General features: G+C 45.8%; 3 protein-coding genes and 1 pseudogene across 4 annotated transcripts; 1 reads left to right on the top strand and 3 right to left on the bottom strand.

Annotated features, from left to right (window-relative positions):
• Window positions 1–7,513: 7,513 nt before the first annotated feature.
• Window positions 7,514–7,746, top strand: LOC140583242 (U2 spliceosomal RNA; annotated as a pseudogene).
• Window positions 7,747–12,079: 4,333 nt separating this feature from the next.
• LOC140582814 (uncharacterized) lies at window positions 12,080–17,509 on the bottom strand. The gene is made up of 6 exons (XM_072707206.1): window positions 17,399–17,509; window positions 17,104–17,320; window positions 16,901–17,020; window positions 16,659–16,819; window positions 16,364–16,567; window positions 12,080–13,379 (listed from the first exon to the last, which is right to left on the bottom strand). The coding sequence occupies exons 1-6, from the start codon at window positions 17,422–17,424 to the stop codon at window positions 13,232–13,234; spliced, it is 876 nt and encodes a 291-aa protein (XP_072563307.1). The 5' UTR covers window positions 17,425–17,509; the 3' UTR covers window positions 12,080–13,231.
• Window positions 15,057–16,031, bottom strand: LOC140583094 (N-lysine methyltransferase KMT5A-A-like). The gene is made up of 2 exons (XM_072707716.1): window positions 15,989–16,031; window positions 15,057–15,890 (listed from the first exon to the last, which is right to left on the bottom strand). Exons 1-2 carry the CDS (start codon window positions 16,014–16,016, stop codon window positions 15,292–15,294), a joined length of 627 nt encoding a protein of 208 aa, XP_072563817.1. The 5' UTR covers window positions 16,017–16,031; the 3' UTR covers window positions 15,057–15,291.
• On the bottom strand, window positions 17,510–21,448 carry LOC140582815 (uncharacterized). Of its 2 annotated transcripts, XM_072707207.1 has the most exons (7): window positions 20,934–21,448; window positions 19,529–19,602; window positions 18,640–18,861; window positions 18,360–18,539; window positions 18,105–18,252; window positions 17,855–18,012; window positions 17,510–17,696 (listed from the first exon to the last, which is right to left on the bottom strand). In XM_072707207.1, the coding sequence occupies exons 2-7, from the start codon at window positions 19,540–19,542 to the stop codon at window positions 17,549–17,551; spliced, it is 870 nt and encodes a 289-aa protein (XP_072563308.1). In that variant the 5' UTR covers window positions 19,543–19,602; window positions 20,934–21,448; the 3' UTR covers window positions 17,510–17,548. The 2 variants fall into 2 exon arrangements, with proteins under 2 accessions (XP_072563308.1, XP_072563309.1); XM_072707208.1 differs by lacking the exon at window positions 19,529–19,602.
• Between the last annotated feature and the right edge of the window lie 1,249 nt (window positions 21,449–22,697).

Raw genomic sequence — 22,697 nt, 5'->3', positions numbered from 1 at the left:
CCTCAATTACATAACAGATCACTTTGCATATCATGACCTACCTCATTTGCACAACAGGTCACTTTGCACTTTAAGCTCTTTTTGCACTATTTTTCTCAAGTATGCTCTTTTGTACTTTAATTTAATTTAACCTGGCATTTGTGAGTGGACAGCAAAGTAAGAATTTCATTGTACTGAGAAATACTACTTTTCTGTACATATGATAATAAACTCTTTGAATCTTGAATCTTGAAGTGTGCCACGCCCCCCTCGCTGCCTCATGTGGAATCCACGTGTCATCAGCTGTTTCTAGTTGTGTTTCATTAGTTCTGTGTATTTAAGTCCGTGTCTGTGTGCCTTTAGGAGTGTGGTCATTAACGTTATGTAGTGGTTGTATGTACCTGACCGTGGTTTCCTAATTACACCTTGTGTTCATTCGACTCCTATTTCCCCGTTCCATGCCTGATATTTATAATGGAATAATATAGATTTGCTGCGTTAGTCTGAAAGCGTGAGTGTCATGCCAGCTGCTTGAGATTTGGCAGCCCTGAAAACATACATTTTTTGTTTCACCTGAGTTGATTTATATAACAAATAATATTACTTTCAGTTTATACAGTTGCTTAAAAAGCGGAAACTTCAACGAACATGAAGTCACCAATAAACTACGTCCATTTATCCAACATGTTATATAATAGGCCTATACACTGTGTTTGAAAACTTTTCAGCTTTACGATTTCAGGACCGATCAGCCACTCTGTTAGGAACATTACGCTTTTTAGTTGCAGGTGTTAGCTTTGCTGCTGCTATTAACACTAATGGCATATTAGCGCAAACAAAGGGCTGCATACGCAGAACTACGTCTTGCTTGGCGATCAAAGGCGTTTGACTTTCATTGGCGTGGGAAACGGCGGTTCTAGTACCAACTCACTACCGAAAAGACTACAAAAGCTGCGTCGGTTAAAATAGAAGCACCCCATCAGGTTCAAAATAATAACTTTCTGTTTTGGCTATCGGTCTGGGTCCGTATGGGACAGCTTCTGGGTCCGGACCCGGACCGCGGTCCGCCTGTTAGTGATCTCTGCTTTAAACTATCTAATAATAACAAATTGCTTTACATTTTTTGATTCTTTCCTGAGCCCAGCGTGGTGAGCATATTTTATTGTAGTTACAATTCGCTTGTGGTTTATGTTAAGGTTGATTGAGATCGCGGTGGATAATTAACGTCTTCTCGCCAAATGTGATGCAGTTGTTATTTAACTATGTTTATAGGCTTATTTGTGTTGCGTGCGGTGAGCGAGCGAGCCGGGAAACAGGCAGGCGGAGGGGGAAGCCGCGGCAGGCGGAGGCGCAGCCGGAGCCGGGGAAGGCGCCGTCCGACGCCAAGCCGGAGCAGGGGGGCCCGGAGGCGGCCGACACGGAGCCGGAGGCGGGACCGAGGACCGGCACTGAGGAACCAGGGGGGGATCCGGAGGCGACCGCCGACCCCGAGCCGGAGGACCCGCAGGCAGCCACCGAGCCACCGCCAGGGGCCGAACGGGCGAGCCAGGGGGCAGGGCGGGCGGGACCCGGGCCCGACGCCTGTGTCCCCGTCCCTTACGGGAAACTGACAGGCGGGGTCCTGGGGGGCGTCGGCCTCGCAGAGGCAAGGGTGAGGGAGTCATGAGGGAGGTTAGTCCTGGGCGGACAAGAGTCAAGGCCTCTAAAGAGGCAGCCGGCGTGGCCGCAGGCGGGGCAGCCAGAGCAGCGGCCTCAGGCGGGGCCGCTGGCAGAGCGGCGGCCTCAGGCGGGGCCGCTGGCAGAGCGGCGGCCTCAGGCGGGGCCGCTGGCAGAGCGGCGGCCTCAGGCGGGGCCGCTGGCAGAGCGGCGGCCTCAGGCGGGGCCACGGGCGCGGCCGTAGCAGCAGGCGGAGCCGGCTGGACAGGCGAGACGGGCTGGGCCGGCTGGACAGGCGAGACGGGCAGGACAGGCGAGACGGGCTTGGGCGTGCGGCCAGCAGGGAGCACCTCGGGCAAAGCGGAGACCGCTGCAGGCGTGCGACCAGCAGGGGGCGCCTCGGCGGGCGCCGCCGTCACGTGGTCAGCAGGGGCCGCCTGGGTAGGCGCCTTGGGTGTACGGTCAGCAGGGGGCGCCTCGGCGGACAGAGCGGCCTCCTCCTCCACCGGCGTGCGGCCAGCAGGGGGCGCCGCGAGCCAAGCAGCGTCCTCCTCAGGCGGTGCGGCTGCAGGGACTGCAGGCTGGTCAGGCAGGACAGGCGAGACAGGCAGGTCAGGTGCCGGCAGGACGGGCGAGACAGGCAGTTCAGGTGCCGGCAGGACGGGCGAGACAGGCAGTTCAGGTGCCGGCAGGATGGGCACCTCCGTCACGCGGCCAGCAGGGGGCGCCGTCGCGGGCGCCGCCATCACGCGGCCAGCAGGGGGCGCCGTCGCGGGCGCCGCCATCACGCGGCCAGCAGGGGGCGCCGCCATCACGCGGCCAGCAGGGGGCGCCGCCATCACGCGGCCAGCAGGGGGCGCCGCCGTGGGCACCTCGGGCAAGCAGCCAGCTGCAGGCGGTGCTGCAGGCAGAGCGGTGACGGCAGTTGCAGGCGTGGCTGCAGTGCCGACAGGCGAGCTGGGCTGGACCGGTGAGCGGTCCGCAGGGGCCACCGTAAGCAGCGCGGCAGCATCAGCAGGGGGAACTGCGGGCGTGGCTGCTGGCGAGCAGGGCAGGACGGGCAGGTCAGGCGAGCAGGGCAGGACGGGCGGGGCAGGCGTAGCCGCTGGCAGAGCGGCAGAAGCTGCAGCAGGCGGTGCCGCTGGCAGAGCGGCAGAAGCTGCAGCAGGCGGTGCCGCTGGCAGAGCGGCAGAAGCTGCAGCAGGCACGTCCGGGGAAGGCAGGTCCAAGATAGGCGCCAGGATCGGCGCCGGGCGTGCTGGCGCTGCCCCTTCAAGGGCCTTGGGGATCCGGGGAATCGAATCCCAGACGGCCCTGGCCCCTTTCAGGGCTAGCCGTGTTCCCTGGAAGGGGGAAGTTGCCTGCGATGGCAGGATAGCAGCAGCCAGACAGGCATCAGGCTGTTGCGGTGCCGCGGGCAGAGAGGCGGCAGCTGCAGCAGGCAGCGCAGCCGCGGGCAGAGAGGCGGCAGCTGCAGCAGGCAGCGCAGCCGCAGCAGGCAGCGCAGCCGCGGGCAGAGAGGCGGCAGCTGCAGCAGGCAGCGCAGCCGCGGGCAGAGAGGCGGCAGCTGCAGCAGGCAGCGCAGCCGCGGGCAGTGTGGCGTCAGCAGCCGTTGTTGCTGCAGGCGGTGCCGCGGCGATGTCATCCCCGGCGGGGAGTAAGGAGCAGGCCCCCAAGAGCAGCGTCGGGGCGGCTGCTTCCCCTTTCCCCTTCCGCTTCTTCTTCTTCTTGCGGCTGGGGCATGACGATTGCGGCGGGGTTGCCTCGGAGAGGGCGAGCGGCTGAAGCCGCTTCTCCGTAACCCTGTCGACGAGCTGTCGGAGGTTCTCGCGAACCTCCGCCATGACAGGCGCTGCCGTGAGCGGGGTTACCTCCTGAAGGAGGGTCCCGCTTTTACTGGCTAAGTCCAGTAGTCCGGAGTCCTCCCGGACCTCCGGCTGGTGGAGCCAGTAGAGCACCTCGCGAAGCAGATCGATGCGTTGATCATCGACCTGCGGAGGTGCGTTGTGGAGATCCGTCATTCTGTTGCGTGCGGTGAGCGAGCGAGCCGGGAAACAGGCGAGGCAAGCCGAGAATGCAGGCAAACGGGGTTTATTCGGGCAGACAGGACCAAGACAGCGACAAACATCAATGACGGATCTGGGGTAACGTACTCAGACGCGGACTAAATACAGAAGACAAACCAAAATAACAAGGAACAGCTGGGCACGATCGGGAAAGCACACGTGGATAATGAGGGGGCGTGGCACACATCGGGAGCGGACGGAGCGGATCATGACAATTTGGTTTCTATTGAAAAGGCGAAAGTGTTCTAAAGATGTCTGATAGTGTGTTCGAGATATTGAAGCTAAAGCCTAATGTTTAAGAGTTAATATAGAAGGTGTGTGATTTCCCGAATTTATAACATGATACAGCTTTCTAAGTGAAATTTAAGTTGTCTATTTTGTTACAGTTTGACCACATATACAATACGCAGATACCAAATGCTCCTGCAGAGATGTAGAAAAGGTGACATTAGTACAAAGTCTGTAATTTGTGAGTTCTGCACAAAGGAATTAAAAGGAAAGAAACAACAACTATTCTAATGTTATCTTTGTCGGTAACAGTGTCCTTGCCTTTGGAAGCTAAGAGCGTCGTATTTTCAGGGAGAGCCCTGTAATATTTAGTTTAATAAATTGTTTTTATTGATAAACCTTCATACTGATAATCCTCTTATAGTGGTCCTGAAAGAAAACATGACTGAAGATATTATCCATTTTAGTACAGACACATTTCACGATTCAGTAACCTGACTTTTCCAATAGATGGCAGTGTAGTACTTCGACTAAGACGTGCTATGGAAACGGAAAGCTGGTTTTCCATTTTAAACGTTTGTCTGACTGAAATTACCACATGTTGTACATATGTAATCGTACTATACATCTAACCTTCAGCGTTGTATTACCTACCTTAATTATCTGCAGCAATAAAACATGTACGCGTAATTGGACAGCTGCAAGTTAAGCAATCTGTCTGATTTTATGTTAAAGTAGGCATGGACGGACAGTAAGATGAATGCAGGAGAGACCTGTGAATAAGCTGAAAGTATAAATAGAATTAGAATACAGCTTCACAGTACTTATATAACCCAGCACAATTTCGAATATCATCACAGCTCCCTGAAAATTAACAGCTATCATTATAGTACAAATAAGCAGTTATCCAGACATCCCGAGTCTCCCGGAAGTTCCGGGAGTCTCCCACATATTGACCGCGACTCCCTGATACCCGCAAATTGAATAAAATATCCCGGAAAGAAGAGCAAGTAAACAAGAGCATGCATACCAGACAGTAGCGTGTGCATCGCGCACTTGAGACGCGCGCGTACGACGGAATGAGCGTGAGAGAGAGAAAGAGAGAACGTGCATATGTGTGGATCCCTGCGTGTGTGCCTGTAGCCCGTGCTAGACAGACAGCATCCTGATTGGTTTACTTAGCAAAATAAGCCAATCAGATTTCAATGCGGGCGGGCTTTTATTTAACTTCTCGAGGACCGAAGTTATCGGTTCAGTGGAGCATCATGACAGAGGGGGAGTGCCCCAAAAAACGGAAATATAAAACGTATTTCACTTCAGACTACACAAAAGTGTATCCTTGTTTAATAAGGATGAAAATAATGACAGTGTTGCGTGCTGTACTGTTAGCAACAGTGATTTCAGCATTGCTCATGACGGTTTAAACGACTGTAAAATGCATGTTGAGTTGAGTTTAACAAGTGTCATTTCATATGCTGTATTCAGGTCTACACTAGTTAGACACTTGGTTAGTTGCCAATGCTGTCATGAAAGACTCCTTGAAGACTTTTGTAAAGTAGCAATGGAATATAATTAAGGAATTTGCATAAATGGTAAAATAATCTACTTATATTATTGTCAAAATAATACATAATATTGACCTTCGTAATTTAGTGCGCTGACTAGAGGAAATTAATGAAGAAATTAAACTGTGAAATCAAGTTTGTTGAAGTTACATCTCACTCCATGTCGGGCGGTTGGGGGCACCTCCCTGAATTGAGTTTTTGCAGGTTGGGATGTCTGAATTATTCTACCTAAGGGAAGGGAGGGGGTCCTGGCTATGAAAGTTGGGGGGCAGCGGCAGACGATCTCAGAGGCAAGCTGCTGTCCACCCAAAAATGCAGGCCCCTCATGTAAGCTCACATCCACCCAAATGTTCCAACCCCAGAGGCAAGCTGCTTTCAACTCAACCCCCTGACCCCAGAGGTAAGCTCGCTCCCACCCAAACACCCTGATCACAGAAGTAAGCTGACATTCACCCAAACCCCCAGCCCCCAGAAGGAAGCACCCATCTACCTAAACGACCTACCCCCAGAGGTAAGTTGACATCCATCCAACTGCCTTGATCCTAGGCAAAGCTGCCCCGGTTCGTCTAGGTGGTGACACTCCATCCTACAGGGTTGACGTGATGCACTTTCCTGAAGCACACAGAGGACACTTTGGGTTTTAGGTAAGTGTGCTTTGTTTTTCTGTGTGTGTGTTTTATTTGGTATGGATTTTATTTAATGGCACGTAAAGATTTTATTGAGCACTGTTTTGGTTGATCACTGTAGCACTTATTCATCAATATTAACATTATTAACATTTATTAGCATTTTATTTGATCTGTTGTGCTGTTTATTGTGCGATTAACCTATTTTATTCCCAAGCTTACTGATTTTATGTGTTTTGGGAAGGTGTAAATGCCGTTTTAGCCCAACCCTTGTGCAGAGCTTGGAAGTCTGCGGATGTGTTCTTTTTTAACCCTCTGGAGTCTAGGGGTAGGGGACACACTTTCACTAACTGGGGCAAGCTCACACATTTCATTCAATATCATAAACTTAATTCCTGGCAAATAAATTATTTCTTATATATTTGGTTTGGCAACAAACTCATCTTAATCTTAGTGTACTTTGTAAATATGTCAGATTTATGTGAAGTTTGTAATTTGACATTCAAAGTATAGACATTGCAAAATGCAGTTTGGAACACTTGCAGAAACATTATAAAAGTACATAGTAAGCAACGCTGGCAGTCTGTCTTGATCCCAGATATCTGATCACCAAAGTCTTGGCTACATGAAGATGACTAAATGGTGTAGTTGCAATATTCATTTGGATAAATGAATAAGAAAAACCTAACTCATGTAACTATTTCTGGCTCCTTTCATTGAATATTTAGCAACTTTCATGTGTATGAATGAGCCATTGTCACTTGGCCACGTCCCTACCCCCCTTTTATGGTGCTGATGGAGATGTATCTGGATCGCGTTTCACCGTTGTGCTGTTAATCAAATTACCATGCGAATGCGATCTGAATACACGCTAATGCGGCTATTTAGAATGTGAATAGCGATCCTCGGGTGAGAGCGGTACTACACGCCCCCGAAGCAGGTAAAACAAAGTAAGGTGACATGGTTTAATTTTTTGCCGATTTAACCTAATTTTTAAAAGTTTAATACTTCCGACAATGGACGTTTTGAAAAGAAGACAGATTACGGATTTAGTCAGCATTTTTTCATGTTTCTATAATAAGATTTCAGCGAGTTATGAACTGAAATACACGAGAAAGATACACGGCATTGCCGACGATGCCGTCGACTCCAGAGGGTTAAAGGTCTTAACTTTTTAATAGCATGCATATAAGGTGACATTTTAATTGTTTTATTGACCATATAATTGTAATTAGGTTTAAATGGTGTATAATTGTATTTGCTGGTCTTATTGCCCTTTTCCTGTTTTATGGGTAATAGTTCTGCAGGTAGTTCTATTTGTTTAATATTATCTTTGAAAGTCTGATTGTACTGTGTTGGCATGATTTGCATAGTGTGGGAATGTTTCAGCCTTATAGATTGTGATTATGTGTAAATGTTAGTAGTACAAGCATAATATTTATTATTCATGTATTTGAGCTGATTTACATTTTGTTTTGGTATGAAAAGGTTATTTTGATACGTCCCCCATGGAGGGCACCACATATTAAACGGATTTTTGGAACAGGGAGCCGGAAGTGGGGCTTGCCCCGTCTGCTCCAGGCATCGACCCGGTATTGCAGTGCTTCCGGGGACGGTGCACCTCTACTGCCCCCTGTTGTTGAAAGGCAGAACTGACTGACTGAATGGGTGACTAATAGACTGAGTGCCTCTGGATGGCCAACTAATTAGCCGCATGTGGTGTGAGGGAGGGGCCCTGTCCGTGCGCGGCCCCCATTTCCCGCCGTTTTTCTTTTTTCTTTTTTTTTTAAAGTAAGGTGACACGCTGTCGCTTGTGCGGTGGGCAGCTGTGCTGAGGTAAGGCATGACGTCATCTTTGCCTTTTGAATTTTCCCTCATGTTTGTTTAAACGATTGCTGTTTTTTGAGAGGACAGGAGGACAGGGAGGACGCCGGTGGCTGTGACGTCCCTGGGCATTCTACTCCGAGCGGGGGCGTCACGGAGGCCCGGCTAACGGCAACCCGCTAAGCGGCGGCCCCATGTCGACTCCGGTCTCTCTTCGGTCTTCAGGACCAGTACACGTTTCTTCTCCTTTCCGGATTGGAAAAGACAAAGGGCAAAAGTGGAATAGTTGACGAAATGGCGTCGGATGGCGTAGCTTCTAGCGGTGGGGCGTAAAGACCTTGCATTCCAGAGCATCCCTGCGCATATGAGAGTCTGCTCCGTACATCTCCGTTCAGGTAAGTCAGGTTCCGGTGTGATCACTAGACTCCATTCTTGTGTTTGTCCCTAAAGAGAACAGCCAGGATAGGAAATGCTGGAAACCCATCCCGACCGGAGTCCATCCCTTCCCGGTGGCACAGTAGCCCGAAAGTGTTTGTGAGTGTGGTTTATGTCAGATTAGGAGAGCTGAAATGAACCTTTTGTTGGATGATAGTCGGCGACCAAAACAAGAGCTAGATCACAGAAAAGTGTTTCAAAAGCGACAGCGTCAAAGTGAAATGCAACACTGGATGGAAGTTTTCTAGTCCTGATGAAGGATGTAGAATCGGAATCCATATATGTTTCCATACAAGGAATTTGCCTTGGCGGTGCTTTTACATGACATTACAAAGAACATACATCATTTAGCAAAGACATATGCAGAAAGGTAATAGACAATAGACTGGCAATTGGGTAATATGATAATAATATGATAATTAAGTTTATTAATGGCAGTAATGATGGTATTATGATATTTATATATGTGTGTACATAGTAATCATTGTAGTATGAATATAAACTATATAAATGGTATAATAATTTAAAGGGCTCTTGAATAGTGTCGTTATTAAGTAGCAGCCAAGTCAACTATATGTGCAAGAGTGCAATATATATAAAGAGTTCGCAGTATGTGTGCATAATGTGCAAGAGTGCATAATATAATCATAGAGGAAGTTTATCAGTTGTTCACTGGTTATGCTGGTGGATATTTCACTGCAGCTGACGATTAATTGAACGTCCATTCAGAGACTGGTTTGGTTAATGAGAGAGACTGCCTGAGGGGAGAAGCTCTTGGCGTGTCTTGTGGTCTTGGTTCTGATTCCGGCGCCAGTCAGTTCTCGTTTCAGTTAACTGCATTTTCTAGAATCAACCCCGCCCCTTTCATCATGCCCTGCTTTAAGCTATATTCTCATTTTCCTCTATTCATTGTATGTTCTTTATAATTCTATTGAATCCCACACTACCTAGCAATGTTGGTAGTAACGCGTTACTGTAATTCCACTACTTTTGTCTGTAAGGAGTAATGTAACTAATTACCATTTCAAATTAAAAAACGCAAAGTACTGAAATTTCAATGGACTCGTTACCTTTGTCTTGCGTGAAAATATTAATGGATAAAGGCAGCATGTTCCCCTAATTTCCTGTTTATGATGTAACGCCATCCGACCTTACCCTGGCGCAATGAATGGGTGATATTATAGGTACGCTGATAGGTACAATTAGACAGTCGTATTGTCTGGCTCACAGCAGCAACACTACAGTAATATAACTACCCAGAGAGCACACATGCATTGGCACTATGTCTCCGCGGTACTTGAAAATCCATCGGCAAACATCTCTGTGTTGCAGAAACATCACCACCGAACATTTGAGCCCATATTCCCCCGATGTTAAAGCGATCAATATGCAACATTTAGACCACTATTATTTTCCTTTATTAGGCTATATATACAGGTTAGGTCAGGCTGGAGGAGCATGCGCTGATCGATGCAGCACGTTTCGCCGCACCCGTGCACCACACGTCGAAACTCCTCACGGACACACGGTCCAGTCCCACCCTCATTATAATTACTTTTATATGCAGTAATTGATAACTAGTCATTTTTGGTAACCTGCACAACGTACGCTGCAGACTTGTAACGTTACCACCGTTGGCTGATTCTGAAATAGTTGTGGTGCTATATATATGACGTTAGATTGTTACAGGGACTGTGATAAATGCAAATCCAGCCCCCTATTATGGTTGCCTTAAAAAAGTTAACATTTTTACTCAGATTTCTTCCATTTGTACGTGGTGTGCTTTTTATACTATGACAAGTTTTCCTAACATCAGATTTAAAAATTGCAAAATATAGCAACATATTGAATTGCAATCCCTGTATCTTGAAACGTGACGTGTTGCCAGACTCTCCGATACACAGCTCTATGGTCCATACAGAGGAGATGAAGAACATGCAGTTTGCTAAGTCACGAAGTTATCTTTTGTCATGTGACTATACAGCTAAAATAACGAAGGAGTGGCTTCACAACAACTCTGACTGTTCTTGAATGGCCCAGCCAGAGCCCTGACTTAAACCCAATTGAGCATCTCTGGAAAGACCTAAAAATGGCTGTCCACCAACGTTTACCATGCAACCTGACAGAACTGGAGAGGATCTGCAAGGAGGAATGGCAGAGGATCCCCAAATCCAGGTGTGAAAAACTTGTTGCATCTTTCCCAAGAAGACTCATGGCTGTATTAGCTCAAAAGGGTGCTTCTACTAAATACTGAGCAAAGGGTCTGAATACTTAGGACCATGTGATATTTCAGTTTTTCTTTTTTAATAAATCTGCAACAATTTCAAAAAATTCTTTTTTTTGTCTGTCAATATGGGGTGCTGTGTGTACATTAATGAGGAAAAAAAAATATTTTAAATGATTTTAGCAAATGGCTGCAATATAACAAAGAGTGAAAAATTGAAGGGGGTCTGAATACTTTCCGTACCCACTGTATGTGTCCATGGCTTGTAGTAAAATGGCACACGGGATAATGAATGGACATGATCGTTTTTCATATTTGTGTGTATAGTTTTTTGTCATAACGTTAAAAAATCTTGTCAGTCTGTTTCTGACAAACTTGTGTTGATCAGTAACCTGAGCATCGCTCACGTGGTAGACTATTATCTGTCTGAACAATTATAAATTGCCCATCTAAAGTGTACTCTGTATACCGAGGAGATTCAGGCGTCTCCTTTGTTTAAGGCAGAGTGATAAAGATGGGTAAACTTAATCATTTTAATTTAGTCATTTTAATGAAATATTTGAATGCAGGCCTTAAATGATCCATATTATTTCAATAAGGCCTCCCTTTAGGGGTATAGTCCATGCTTTTACGTTTGTGTAAAACAAACCAAACAAAGGACACGGCCGCATGACCCCGCGGCGCCGAACAAAGAAGCACTGTGGGACACACGCCGGCGTCCGAAACAGACTGAGGAAACGAGCACATCGCCCGCCCCTGCCCAGAGTCCCACTCGCAAATGTCCAGTCTGAACTAGGTGACCTAAGAGCGAGGTTGGGGTTCCAGCGTGATGCAAGAAACTGCAATATATCACGTTTCACGGAAACGTGGCTGACCCCCCTGGTACTGGATCTAGTGGTGACTCCGTCGGACTCTTTCTCTCTTTTTCCTCTTTCATAACTGCTTGCTGTTGGTCATTTAGGGCTTGCTCTTTGTCCATGAAACTATGTCACCACTATGCTTGCAAATTTAAGGATCTAGGAAATTAGCTTATATAATATAATATTATAATATAAATATAATTTTATATATATAATAATAATAATATACAGCTGCAGACTCTTAATGCCACTCTCAGGCCCCTTCCGTTTGGTGGACACATGTGCAGAAAACAAAGAAACATGTACTTTATCAGTTTCACAAGATTTCAAAGTAGAGTTGGATGGCACCTTTAACCTTAAAGGCCTGTATTTGCGGCAGAATGGTCATGCAATTTGGGTTTAACACCAAAATCATGTCCCTGTGCTTGCATCATTTAATGAATTGCCCCTCTATGTTTTTTGCATTGCACGTGAGAACTGAAGAAACCTTTAATTCAATGGCAAGTCCACTACAATTCTCTACATGTACATGAGTTTAACCAATCATTATTTAAGCTAATCAAATTTTGTTTCAAACTTCACAATGTTTTAAATAACCACACAGACACAAACCAAATGCAAAATAATCCACATTTATTTATATCTTAGTCTTATATTATTCTATGTTACCTTACGTTATACAATCTTATCTTAACCTTATCTTAACTTACACTATATTAGTCTTATCTTATTCTATGTTATCTTACGTTATACAATCTTATCTTAACCTTATCTTAACTTACTCTATATTAGTCTTATCTTATTCTATGTTACCTTATGTTATACGAAATCTTATCTTAACGTATATTAGTCTGATCTTATTCTAATCTTATGTCATACAAACTTAGGATAAGTTAAGGTTAAACTATCTTAATCTTATCTTATCCTAAGTACTTGTGAGATCTCTCACCTAATTATTTACAGGTTCTATAAAAAACTATTTACATCACACAGATAGCCCATCTCCACAGCCAACTCCAGGACCCCGGGGATGGCACTCAGCTGGTCCAGCGCATCATTAGGAAATATCACCTCAGCTTCATCAACCCAATTGTCAACATACGTGTAGTGAGCCTCTAGGTTTTGGTCCCTCCCCTGCTTGCAGATGGAAATTGCATTTAAAAACTCACTCCAAAACTGAATACACCAATGGTAAGTTAAGCACTTGGCCTCATAGGTCATTTTAGGGTAGTTGCTAAGATAATAGTTATGCAACTTATTGAATCTTTCCATTTTTTCAAAAACAACAGAAGGGGACATAAATGGGGGTGTCGGACCCGTAACCAGCTGAGATGAGGGGTGCGCTGGAACCTGATACGGAGGGGTGGGATGAACCATGGCCGGAGCTGAAGATGGATGTGGGGCTGGGCTTACATGTGAGACTACGTGTGGTGACAGAGGAGAGTCTGTAAAAAAAGATGGAGATGGAGAGGAGACAAAAGAGGATGGGATGGGTGACGGAACTAAGAATGAAGTGGAGGAGAAGGCCGGTGAGCAGGGCTCAGGCTCAGGCTCTGACATAGATGGAGTGCGACACAGGATGGTTGCAACCTCGTCGTCACTCTGGGTGAGATCCTCACACGGGATCTTCTCACCCACTTGGGTTGAGTCAAACGGGTTTCCCAATTTGCAGTTACTGAAGCGTACTAGATTGTGTAAATTTTTTGTAAATGGCCCCTTTTGTTTTTTACACCAATTTCTACGTCCTGACCGGCCTCCCGCCGTATTTCTACGGCGTCCTGAGCCCTGCTGACCCCTGCTGGTTGCCACCGGGGAGGGAGTAGACGAAGTGGCGGCAGACACGGTGATGGAGCTGGGTGCCGGCGGCCCAGTGCGGCATTTCCTCCGATGGCCTCCACCACTGGTGCTGGTTCGTCCTTTGGGGTTAAAAAGACAGGGGACAGCACATTTAATTAAAGTGAATCCTTATGTCACTCTACAACAAAACTACATCACACACATCACAGAAATCACACTTGGCAGTCAGTATTGCACATTGAGAAAAATTCTGCCATCTTATTGGATACAGGAAACGCAAGCTTGGGAGACTTATGCGCTGGTCTCGAATCGGGCCGCCTGCGTTTCAACAGGGGAACTTGACTTATAAAAACACACCAGTTAGTGCACAGATTCCCTGATATGCAGAACAACAGCGAAAAACCACACTGGAAACTGATGTATCTTATGCAATATTACACCAATGTTGAAATGCTTTCCTCGCCCTAGTAGCATAAAAGCCAATCTAGTTTATTTATTTTTGTTTTGTTCAGGCTTTTTGACAAATGAAGGCCCTTTTTAGTAGGCCAGTGTCTAGTCAAAGGTGTAAACTTAAGAGGAAAATAAACTATTCTGACTGTGCCATTAATTCTCTTTTTTCCCAGTTACTTTGGCAATATTGTCTTTTTATTCAATTTTGATAGTAATTTGAAATGTTTTAATTTAAATTATATTTCCACAGCTAGTTCTGGCAATAGTTGAAGTTGTCATGAAAAATAATAACCCTGTACCATGCCTTGATCACTAACTGCTATTCTGCTACTGCTAACAGCATTGTAAGGAACTGTGGTTTTGATAGACATTTCACATAATCAAGTAATGATGTCTCAGCAACAACGTAAAAACCAAAGACCAAATTTTCTGGAGATGTTCATGACATCATTTGCTAGATTTATTTTAAAAATGGATCAATTTTGAAATACAGGTGTTTTGTTATTGAATTTTTAATACTTTAATAACCCATGGTAATTATTCGTATGGGGATGGCATATTATTTGTTCAACCTATAGAGCTGGACAATAGCTTTAAAACAATATGAGGACCATTTCTGCACAGCTTATATTATGGTAAATATAGCCAGTCAAAAAAAAAGAAGTTAAAACTTCATCCATCCACACATCACAGCGACAGATTTTACTGATTTCATTATACAATACAGCAGACATGCCGAAAAGAGCCCCGTATTTTTACTGCTTCATGGTAACAAATCACCGTTTGCCTAAAAGTCAACCATTTTATTATCTAGTATCCTAAGACATGTAGTTCCAAAATAAGATAGTTATCACAGACTGTAAGATTCAACAAGACCAGCCAACCCTATTCTGACTTTCATTCTTCGAGTGCTGAGCTATTCTGGGCATCACTTTGCCGTCCTTACCATGGCTAACTGAACCGGGGATGTCTTCCGGAGCAATCCGGACACTGACTGCCCCATTTGGCAGGAGCCAGTCTATTCTCCAGAGGCACACTGGCGTTCAGGGCAGACATCTCGATCACGTCTTGTCTCTCGCTGGGAAGCTGCAAATCTGAGCTGCTTTGAATGTTCAAATCAAATTAACTCGAAGTGCAACTACAATTGTTATGATGCGGTTCAAACAGACCTCATTCTAGGCATCCGTACAGATTGTCAGGCCCTTCCGAAGTCTGTTACCCCTCACCTCAGATGTTGAGGTTAACCGCTTGAGTAAGTGACCTGTGGGTCGCACTTAAACTACTGTAATACTTGGGGCAACGACAAGGTCTTAAACTTTATACATTGTCAAAAAAAACCAAAACAATTATACTAGAAAAGTGTCACTTTATTTCACATTTAAAGAGTTATTTCACATAAAAACTGCATACAAGAAAATAGTACAGTGCAATCAGGATGTACTTGGGCCAATTGATTAGAAATTAAGAGCTTTAAATTTGATGAATGAATAATCTGCCCGACCTTGCACGGTGGAATAATCTACCCACATCACTTTTGGGAAGAGTAGCAACAATCAAAATGATGATCTTGCCAAAAATTAACTACATGTTCTCAATGGTTCTCAGTCCCTCTCCCCTGAACGATTTCCTCTGCACCCCATAATCGAACAACAGTTCCTCCCCAACATTAATCCTGTTCAGGGCCAAAAGCAAAATAACATCCTGTCCCCCGACGGCTGGGCTGTACAGTCTTGGCCGGAGGTTGGCCTTCTTATGGGAATGATTAATCAGCCGGCCAAAAGGCTGTATGCCCGGGTGACAGGCACACTCAGACTTATGGCTGTTCCGGAAGAAGAACATGTAGCCAGATTCTTCTTCCTTCGTCGATGAGTGAATCCACTGGCCCTCAGTGGCTGTGACTACCGGCCCGTGGTAGTCACACACCACCTCACCAGCCTGGAACTGCCGGGTGGCGCAGACTCCCTTCCCCTTCCCCGCAATGTCCATCACCACAAGTCCCTTCCACTTCTGGTTGTGGATGAGCTCCTGGATGTGGCTAGAGTCCATGGCAGTGTCCACCGAACCCACTGGTCTCCAGTCCTTCAGAACGCTGGCCGCGCTGGGAACGTTACTTTTCCAGCCTTGGTTCCTGATCCAAGCGTCGACCCGGGACTCGGTGGGCTGCCGTCTGCCAAAGTGTGCTGTCAAGAACAAAGTAAATTGTTGTTAGTTAAGAAGCCTATGTAGATAGGACCGTTTCACAGTAAAAAATGTCATTAGTGCTACAAACAATACTCACACAAGACATGCCGTACGCGCATCCTCATCTGGGCCTTCAGCCAGCGATCATAGAGCTGCCGCTGAAACCGGCCTGACGTCTGCGAGCGTGCCGTCTTGTCTGGGATGTCGCCATCCAGGGTCACGGGGTGGGTCCGAAGGAGCTGATCGAACGCTGCCTGGACATCCATCTGTTGGTTGGATGCCAGGGCAGCATCCCGTGCGGCACCACGGGCAGAACAGCTGGGTCCTTCCTCTGCGGAGTCAGCGCTGAGATAAAAATTTAAAAAAAAAAAACAAAAACCCACAAACGTTTAAGGTTAGTGTTCAGTGGTGAGGGCTTTGGTTGTGTGTCTTGATGTTGGCAAGTGTGTTGACAAACAGAAAACATGCCTACCTTGAGTCACCTGCCAGCTTCTTCAGCAGCTTACTGGCCAGCACCACATTCCGCGACTGCTTCATCCGGTAGTGCTCGTCAGCCGTCGCAGTGGAATGAGTGAGGTAATCGGCCACCAAGGACTTCTCTTGGTCCGTCAAGTCCTTGGTGGCCGTCTCAAAGATGCGCCGGGCCGTCTGGTAGGTGACTGGATCCAGCTTGTATCTAAAATACAAAAATACATTTATTAATACGTCTCACACAACACGTATGTAGAACATATTATAGGGGGAATTAATCATGATGATCAGCTCACTTTTGGTGCAGCCGGTTGAGGTCATTCGAAGCGTTGAACACCGGCCTGCCTGTGGTGGAGACGAAGAACCGTTTGTCTCCTCCCAGGTCATCCAGTGTCGTCCGGCTCCTCTTGGAGCTCAGGAGCTGTGGCCGTACCTGGGTGAAGTAGATGTCGAACCACTGTTGGCAGAGGAAAACAGATTAAATCGCTGCTCTTGAAATAAACTATGAAATAAATCTTATCAAACTTGATATACTTACCGTCTCCTCCTCAGAGGACAATGCAAACGTGGCCGCTTGCTGCGCCGACGTCTTGTGTTCCTTCACCACAATCACCGTATGGTCGGCCTCGGACGTGCTCCTGGTCATCCACTCCTGGACCTACACAATACAATGATGTCCCACTGATAAATAAGAGTATCGGCAAAAAGGAAAAGTGAAGACAAAAAGAATACAACACTTACGGTCATGTGCTCCACCACGCCTGGTGGCTGGAGATGCTTCAGAATCACCGTGGCCTCCAGGTAGTAGAGGACAAGGCAGCACTCTGCACACTCCAGGGGCATCTCCTCCGGATACACCTTGCCAAGGACTGCCAAGAAGTCGTTCTTGGCAGCCCTCAGCACGGCCCAGCAGTCCTCTGGACTCTTCTCTGGGCTCATCCCCGTGAGAATGACATGACTATGTGGGTGGGAGAAGAAAATTCAATTACTGTCAATCCTAATCAATACAGTACACATTTTAATAAAATGTACTCACAATGTAAAATGGCTCTGCTTCTCCATGCAGTGCACTCCAGGAGCAGTGAGGGAGATTAAAAAAAAAAAACATTATGAGTGTGTTAAACACAGTAGAGGAGATGTATAATCAAATCATAATATGGAATTTAACGGGTGTTGACAGTTGAACTTACCTCCTTTGCGTCATCTCCTTACTCACCAACTTTGCAGAGCTCTGCTGGAGTGAGCCCAGGTACTCCACGAAGAACATTGCCTCATTCCACAAGGCAATGTTGTCACGCCGGAGGTCGGTGGCCACGGTGTGGTACTTGAGGAATCTGTCAGAGGAAGGACATGTATGTAAGTATCCATATGTACATAAACTTGTACATGCCACCATGACAATAGTGGGAGGACTGAACTTCCTTGAAGAAAACAGATACGACAATACAACACAAACCTACAATATACTGTTAAAAATCTACATGCTACCAACCTCTTCAGGCTCTTCATGTAGTTGACCTGAGTCTGCCTGGAGAGACCAGCCTCAGTCAGCTCCCGAAAGAAGAGCTTCGTCTTCTCCCTCTCCCTCAGAAATTCAAGGGATGGCTCTTCAGGGTTCACAAAAAACATGAACCTGCTGACGTTTTCCACCTGGAAAATAAAATCAGCATTACTTAATGAATATATTGCGTAGATATAAAGCTCCAAAAAATAATAGAGTGAACTTTTATGGGAGACCTCACCGTCTGCTTGAAATTCTCATTCAGGAGATCCTTCTCCAAGTATGCGGCGAAGCCCTTCAGGAGGGGATGGTCCAGAGAATGTTTCCGGTACAGTCCCTTCTCCTGCATCATGTGCCTGGAGGTCTGTGGCCACTGCACCTCCCGGGTACTGCCATGTGGAAAACATATTTCGTCTTAAAATTGCACCTTCAATTGGCTCACAAGCAAAAGCAAAAGGTATCAATGAAGCTGCAAATCCGAGACACTCATACTCACACTTGAAAGATCTCGCCGTTGCTGACACTGATTGCGTCCTCCGACTGCTCAGTCGCCGAGCTCTCCGGTCGCTGCACGGTTGTACCAGCCATCACAGGAACACTGCTGGTCTGCGCCGCTACTGCTGGGGAGGGGGTGTCAGGCACCACCATGTGGCGACGCTCCAGCTCCTGGATCATCCTTTCAGATAAGTAAGTAAATAAAAAAAACTGTTAGTAAATGTCATACTGAAGAAACGAAGCGAGATGTGTAAAAAAGACTGAAGAGTTTTCCCACCAACCTGCTCATAGGATTAGCATCATCCATAATGTCTCGCAGGTGCCTGTAGCTGAACACCCTGCCCCACTGCAGAACTTCAAGCGCATCCTGCTTTGCCTTCTCCACTACTTCTTGGATGGCTTCTTTCGAAGATCTCTTCATGCACACCCTAGTCAGATGCACCGAGAGGCTTGCCTGTGTCTTCTTGCACACGGGGCAGAGCAGGAAATGCCTGTTGGAAGTACTGCGGATATAAAAAAAAACAACAAAAAAAAAAACAATTAACAGTCAAGGAAGTGTTACTTAAGATTAGATTTAATTCATGATTTTCAGGACCCATTCCAGTCATCATCATCAACATTGTTCATTCCTCAGTGGTTTGGATAAATAACATTTGCATATCTATTGTCATCCTGATGGGTCCCAGACTGAGAAAAGTAATTAGTAAACTACATGATCACAACTACTGAAACATGTTTACTAATTAGTTACATTTATATCAAGAAATATAAGCCCTTTGTGAACACTGCAAATAGAAAAAATGGTATTCTACACTTTAATACTCCTTACTACTAATTTAAAGATAATTAGTATAAAATACATTTTATTTGTATTGCACTTTATATTTCAGCAATCTCAAAAGTGCTACAGAGCAAAAAATAAAGAGATAAAACAGGAGAATCGATAAAGTACCTTAACAAAATGTCTTTCGAAAAAGACGAGTTTTTAGTAATTAAAAAAAGGTGCTTCGAAATATTGTTTTACTTTTGTAGTGGATGCAATTTAAGTTTTAACAATAGTAGTCAGTTTAAGAGACTTAAGCACAGTGTCAGTAAACTACATACAAGGATGAACAAGTTATCCACAGTTTCTACACATTCAAATGCAATAATAAATTGATCACAACTTACGCCTTGGAAGCCATTCTTTACGAGTTGTTCGACAAAAGACGAAATCTTGAGCAGAATCTGGAGCTCTTGACTTGCTGGAAGCAGAGGTAGAGTAACTGTACATGCGGAGGTCTCCTCTTAATATACCATTCTGACCGCGTCCCCTCCCCCCCTCGTAGCCCCGCCCACCCCAGCGTCATTCTGAGGGACACTTTGAAAGACAATTTGAAAAAATGTAACTTTTAAAAAGGATAAGAACTGAATTTATATTTCTAAATAAAGTGATAAATCGATAGTGCAGTTCTAAAACTTCTGCACGAATTCGCCACCACACCACAAATATATAGTGTATACTGTAATATAATTTACCCAAACAACAGATCCCTTATGTTGCTTGCTCATATACATTTGATTTGTGTCTGCGTTTGCCATTTCAAAACCATGTTGTGACTCTTGGCTGACTTTAATATAAGCTATTGGAGCTGTAATAATTTCCGTTTTACAATACCTTGATTAATGTGGAAGATCGTAATTTAACATACATAGGATGATGATAAAGAATGTTTGCTTTCTTATGCGTCGGTCACGCTAAGCAACCGCAACGCCCCGCATACCATCGGAAAGCTACAGCGATTCTGAGCAATTGTAGCGGAGAAATTTCGCCCCGCCTTGGTAGGGGAAAACTGGCGGTTATTCTACCCAGGGAGACTAAGTAATGAGAGGATCTGAGTCCCTCACCCCGAGTTCTTTTAGTCCCAGTTTTACCCGTCCTGCTGCGGGAGGGTGTTGGAAGGCAGGTTCAGGGGACAAAAATGGACACGGTGGCACCCTGAAGTATATACGTTTTCGGCCGGGTACCGATATAATCTGCCGACAACCCTGCACTCCCAAAACCTAGCACGTCGGGTGCGACGCCCCTACCCCCGGGTAGTTACACAATGTTTGAACGCATAAAACACCCTAAACACAAACGAGTGATTTATTGTAAACGGAAAGATCGCTTCTCTTTCCGCTGTCCTCCAACCTTAAACAGCAAGCTATAAAACGGACGGCATGAAAGAAAATACTTCAGGCCACAGAGCTGAATTAGGCCCCGATGACGCAGAGGAAATTGAATAATTCAAACATCCCCTTTTTTTAGCAATTCACCAATTTGTCCCGTTGTCATCGATAACAGAAAAAGACAGCTTTAACTCAAAACGGGGGAAAAAAAGAAAGAAAACATCTCAGGGTTACACAGCAAAGCATAGCACAATACCAATCGTCATTCACCTATTCAAAATACAGCGCGTAAATGACATTAAACAAACACTTCGACTGCGTTTAATTACATCCAACACACACTTATGCATACAATTGTCCAGATCTGCAACTTTGCCGAGACCTTCACCCGATTGAGGAGAGTGAAGAAAAGGAGCAGGTTTACCAGTCAACGACGGAATGGGTCGAGATGAGTTGTAGGGGGAGGCCTCTGTATGGCAGGGTCACTCACTCGCGCTGCATCCGAGGTCGAAATCGCCCGAGTATGCGCCCGTGTAACACAGCTCCGGGACCCTGGATCTCAAAACCGGCGCGCGCTGCCTCCACTTCAGCACCGCTAATCCGGGTGCCCTCCTCCACGATATTCCCCAGCTCCTTCAGTTCCACCGGATGCCAGGACACGACTTAGACTCCCGAAGATGCCACTCGTCATACCCGCTGTCGTCGACACCACTCAAACAGCCCCTCCGCGTCTCTGTCTTCCGCTGCAGACCGAGATGGCGTCCGGCGTATGCACACCAGGCTGCCCGCCACGCTCTCCGCTTGGGGTGGCGCAGCCCCAATAATCCCTAACTCCAACACAAACAAAAAAAAACAACAGACTTTCGTCCTGCCAAAACGAAGCCGGGCTCCAACTATACTAGCCGCGATTCCTTGTAAAAAGTAAAAAAAAAAAAAAAAAAAAAAAAACTTCACGCGACTGTGCTTCCACTTCGTCCAACCGACCTTATTTTACCGCTCCCCTCACCACCAGAGACCCGCCCAGCAACGCTACTCATTAGATAGGCTAAGGCATAACCGCATGATCCAGCGAGCCCAGAGACTAGCAGGGAAACTTTAAAATAAAAACTACGGATCTTTATATCCGCTACACAATATTGGCAGTATGATCCAATTTCGATTTCGCCGTATTTACCCTGAAATTTCTGCCTGAAATTTCTGCACGAATTCGCCACCACACCACATATATATAGTATACTACAATATAATTTACCCAAACAACAGATCCCTTATGTTGCTTGCTCATATACAATTAATTTCTGTCTGTCTTTGCCATTTCAAAACCATGTTGTGACTCTTGGGTGACTTTAATATAAGCTATTGGAGCTGTAATAATTTACGTTTTACACTCTCTTGATTAATGTGGAAGATCGTAATTTAAAATACATAGGATGATAATAAAGAATGTTTGCTTTCTTATTTGTCGGTCGCGGTAAGCAACTGCAACGCCCCGCATACCCATCGGACAGCTACAGCGATTCTGAGCAATATTGCCAGTATGATCCAATTTCGATTTCGCCGTTTTGACCCTGAAATTTCTGCCTGAAAGCACTCGCTCACTAATTGGAGCGAGCCAGCCTTAAAGGGCCCAGATCGCATTACTGATGGTACCACATATTGTTCTAATCCGTACTGTTGTGACACAGACATGACATACAGTGACTACTAATATTAGCAGGATAGGCTCAATGTATAATGTTCCGAATATTTTGGTATATTGCTCGGCATTACTGGTTCTTTAATACATTTATTTGAGTCACTCTGTTTACGTGACCTGATGTTTACGTGAGATCTCAGCCTAATTGTTGCGTTGGCAGATTGTTGGGGGATGGGTAGCCCTGCATGTGCATCGCAGAGAAGTGCAAAACAGCAATCAAGGAAACAATAGCCCTTGGCTGGCAAGCCCAATCCAGGTATCTGTCCCCTCATGTCAGAAGCTGATGTTAACGGCTTGAGTAACTGACCTGCTTGATTCAAATGCTGATGACTCCCAGGCTGAGGAATTTGTAACTAAATAGTTGGATTAAAAATATTTGCATCATTGTAATTTGCTCACAACTACAGCTAACTTGCCTGTGTGGCCCTGTTCCCTGTCCCTTGTTTTCTTCTGCTTATCACTTACTTTTAGTTGAATTTCCAATTGTCATCT

Source organism: Paramormyrops kingsleyae, chromosome 25, assembly GCF_048594095.1.
Source record: "Paramormyrops kingsleyae isolate MSU_618 chromosome 25, PKINGS_0.4, whole genome shotgun sequence".
Lineage (NCBI taxonomy): Eukaryota > Metazoa > Chordata > Actinopteri > Osteoglossiformes > Mormyridae > Paramormyrops > Paramormyrops kingsleyae.
Note: the sequence above shows the minus strand (reverse complement) of the source record. Positions and strands in the feature narration are given on the sequence as shown.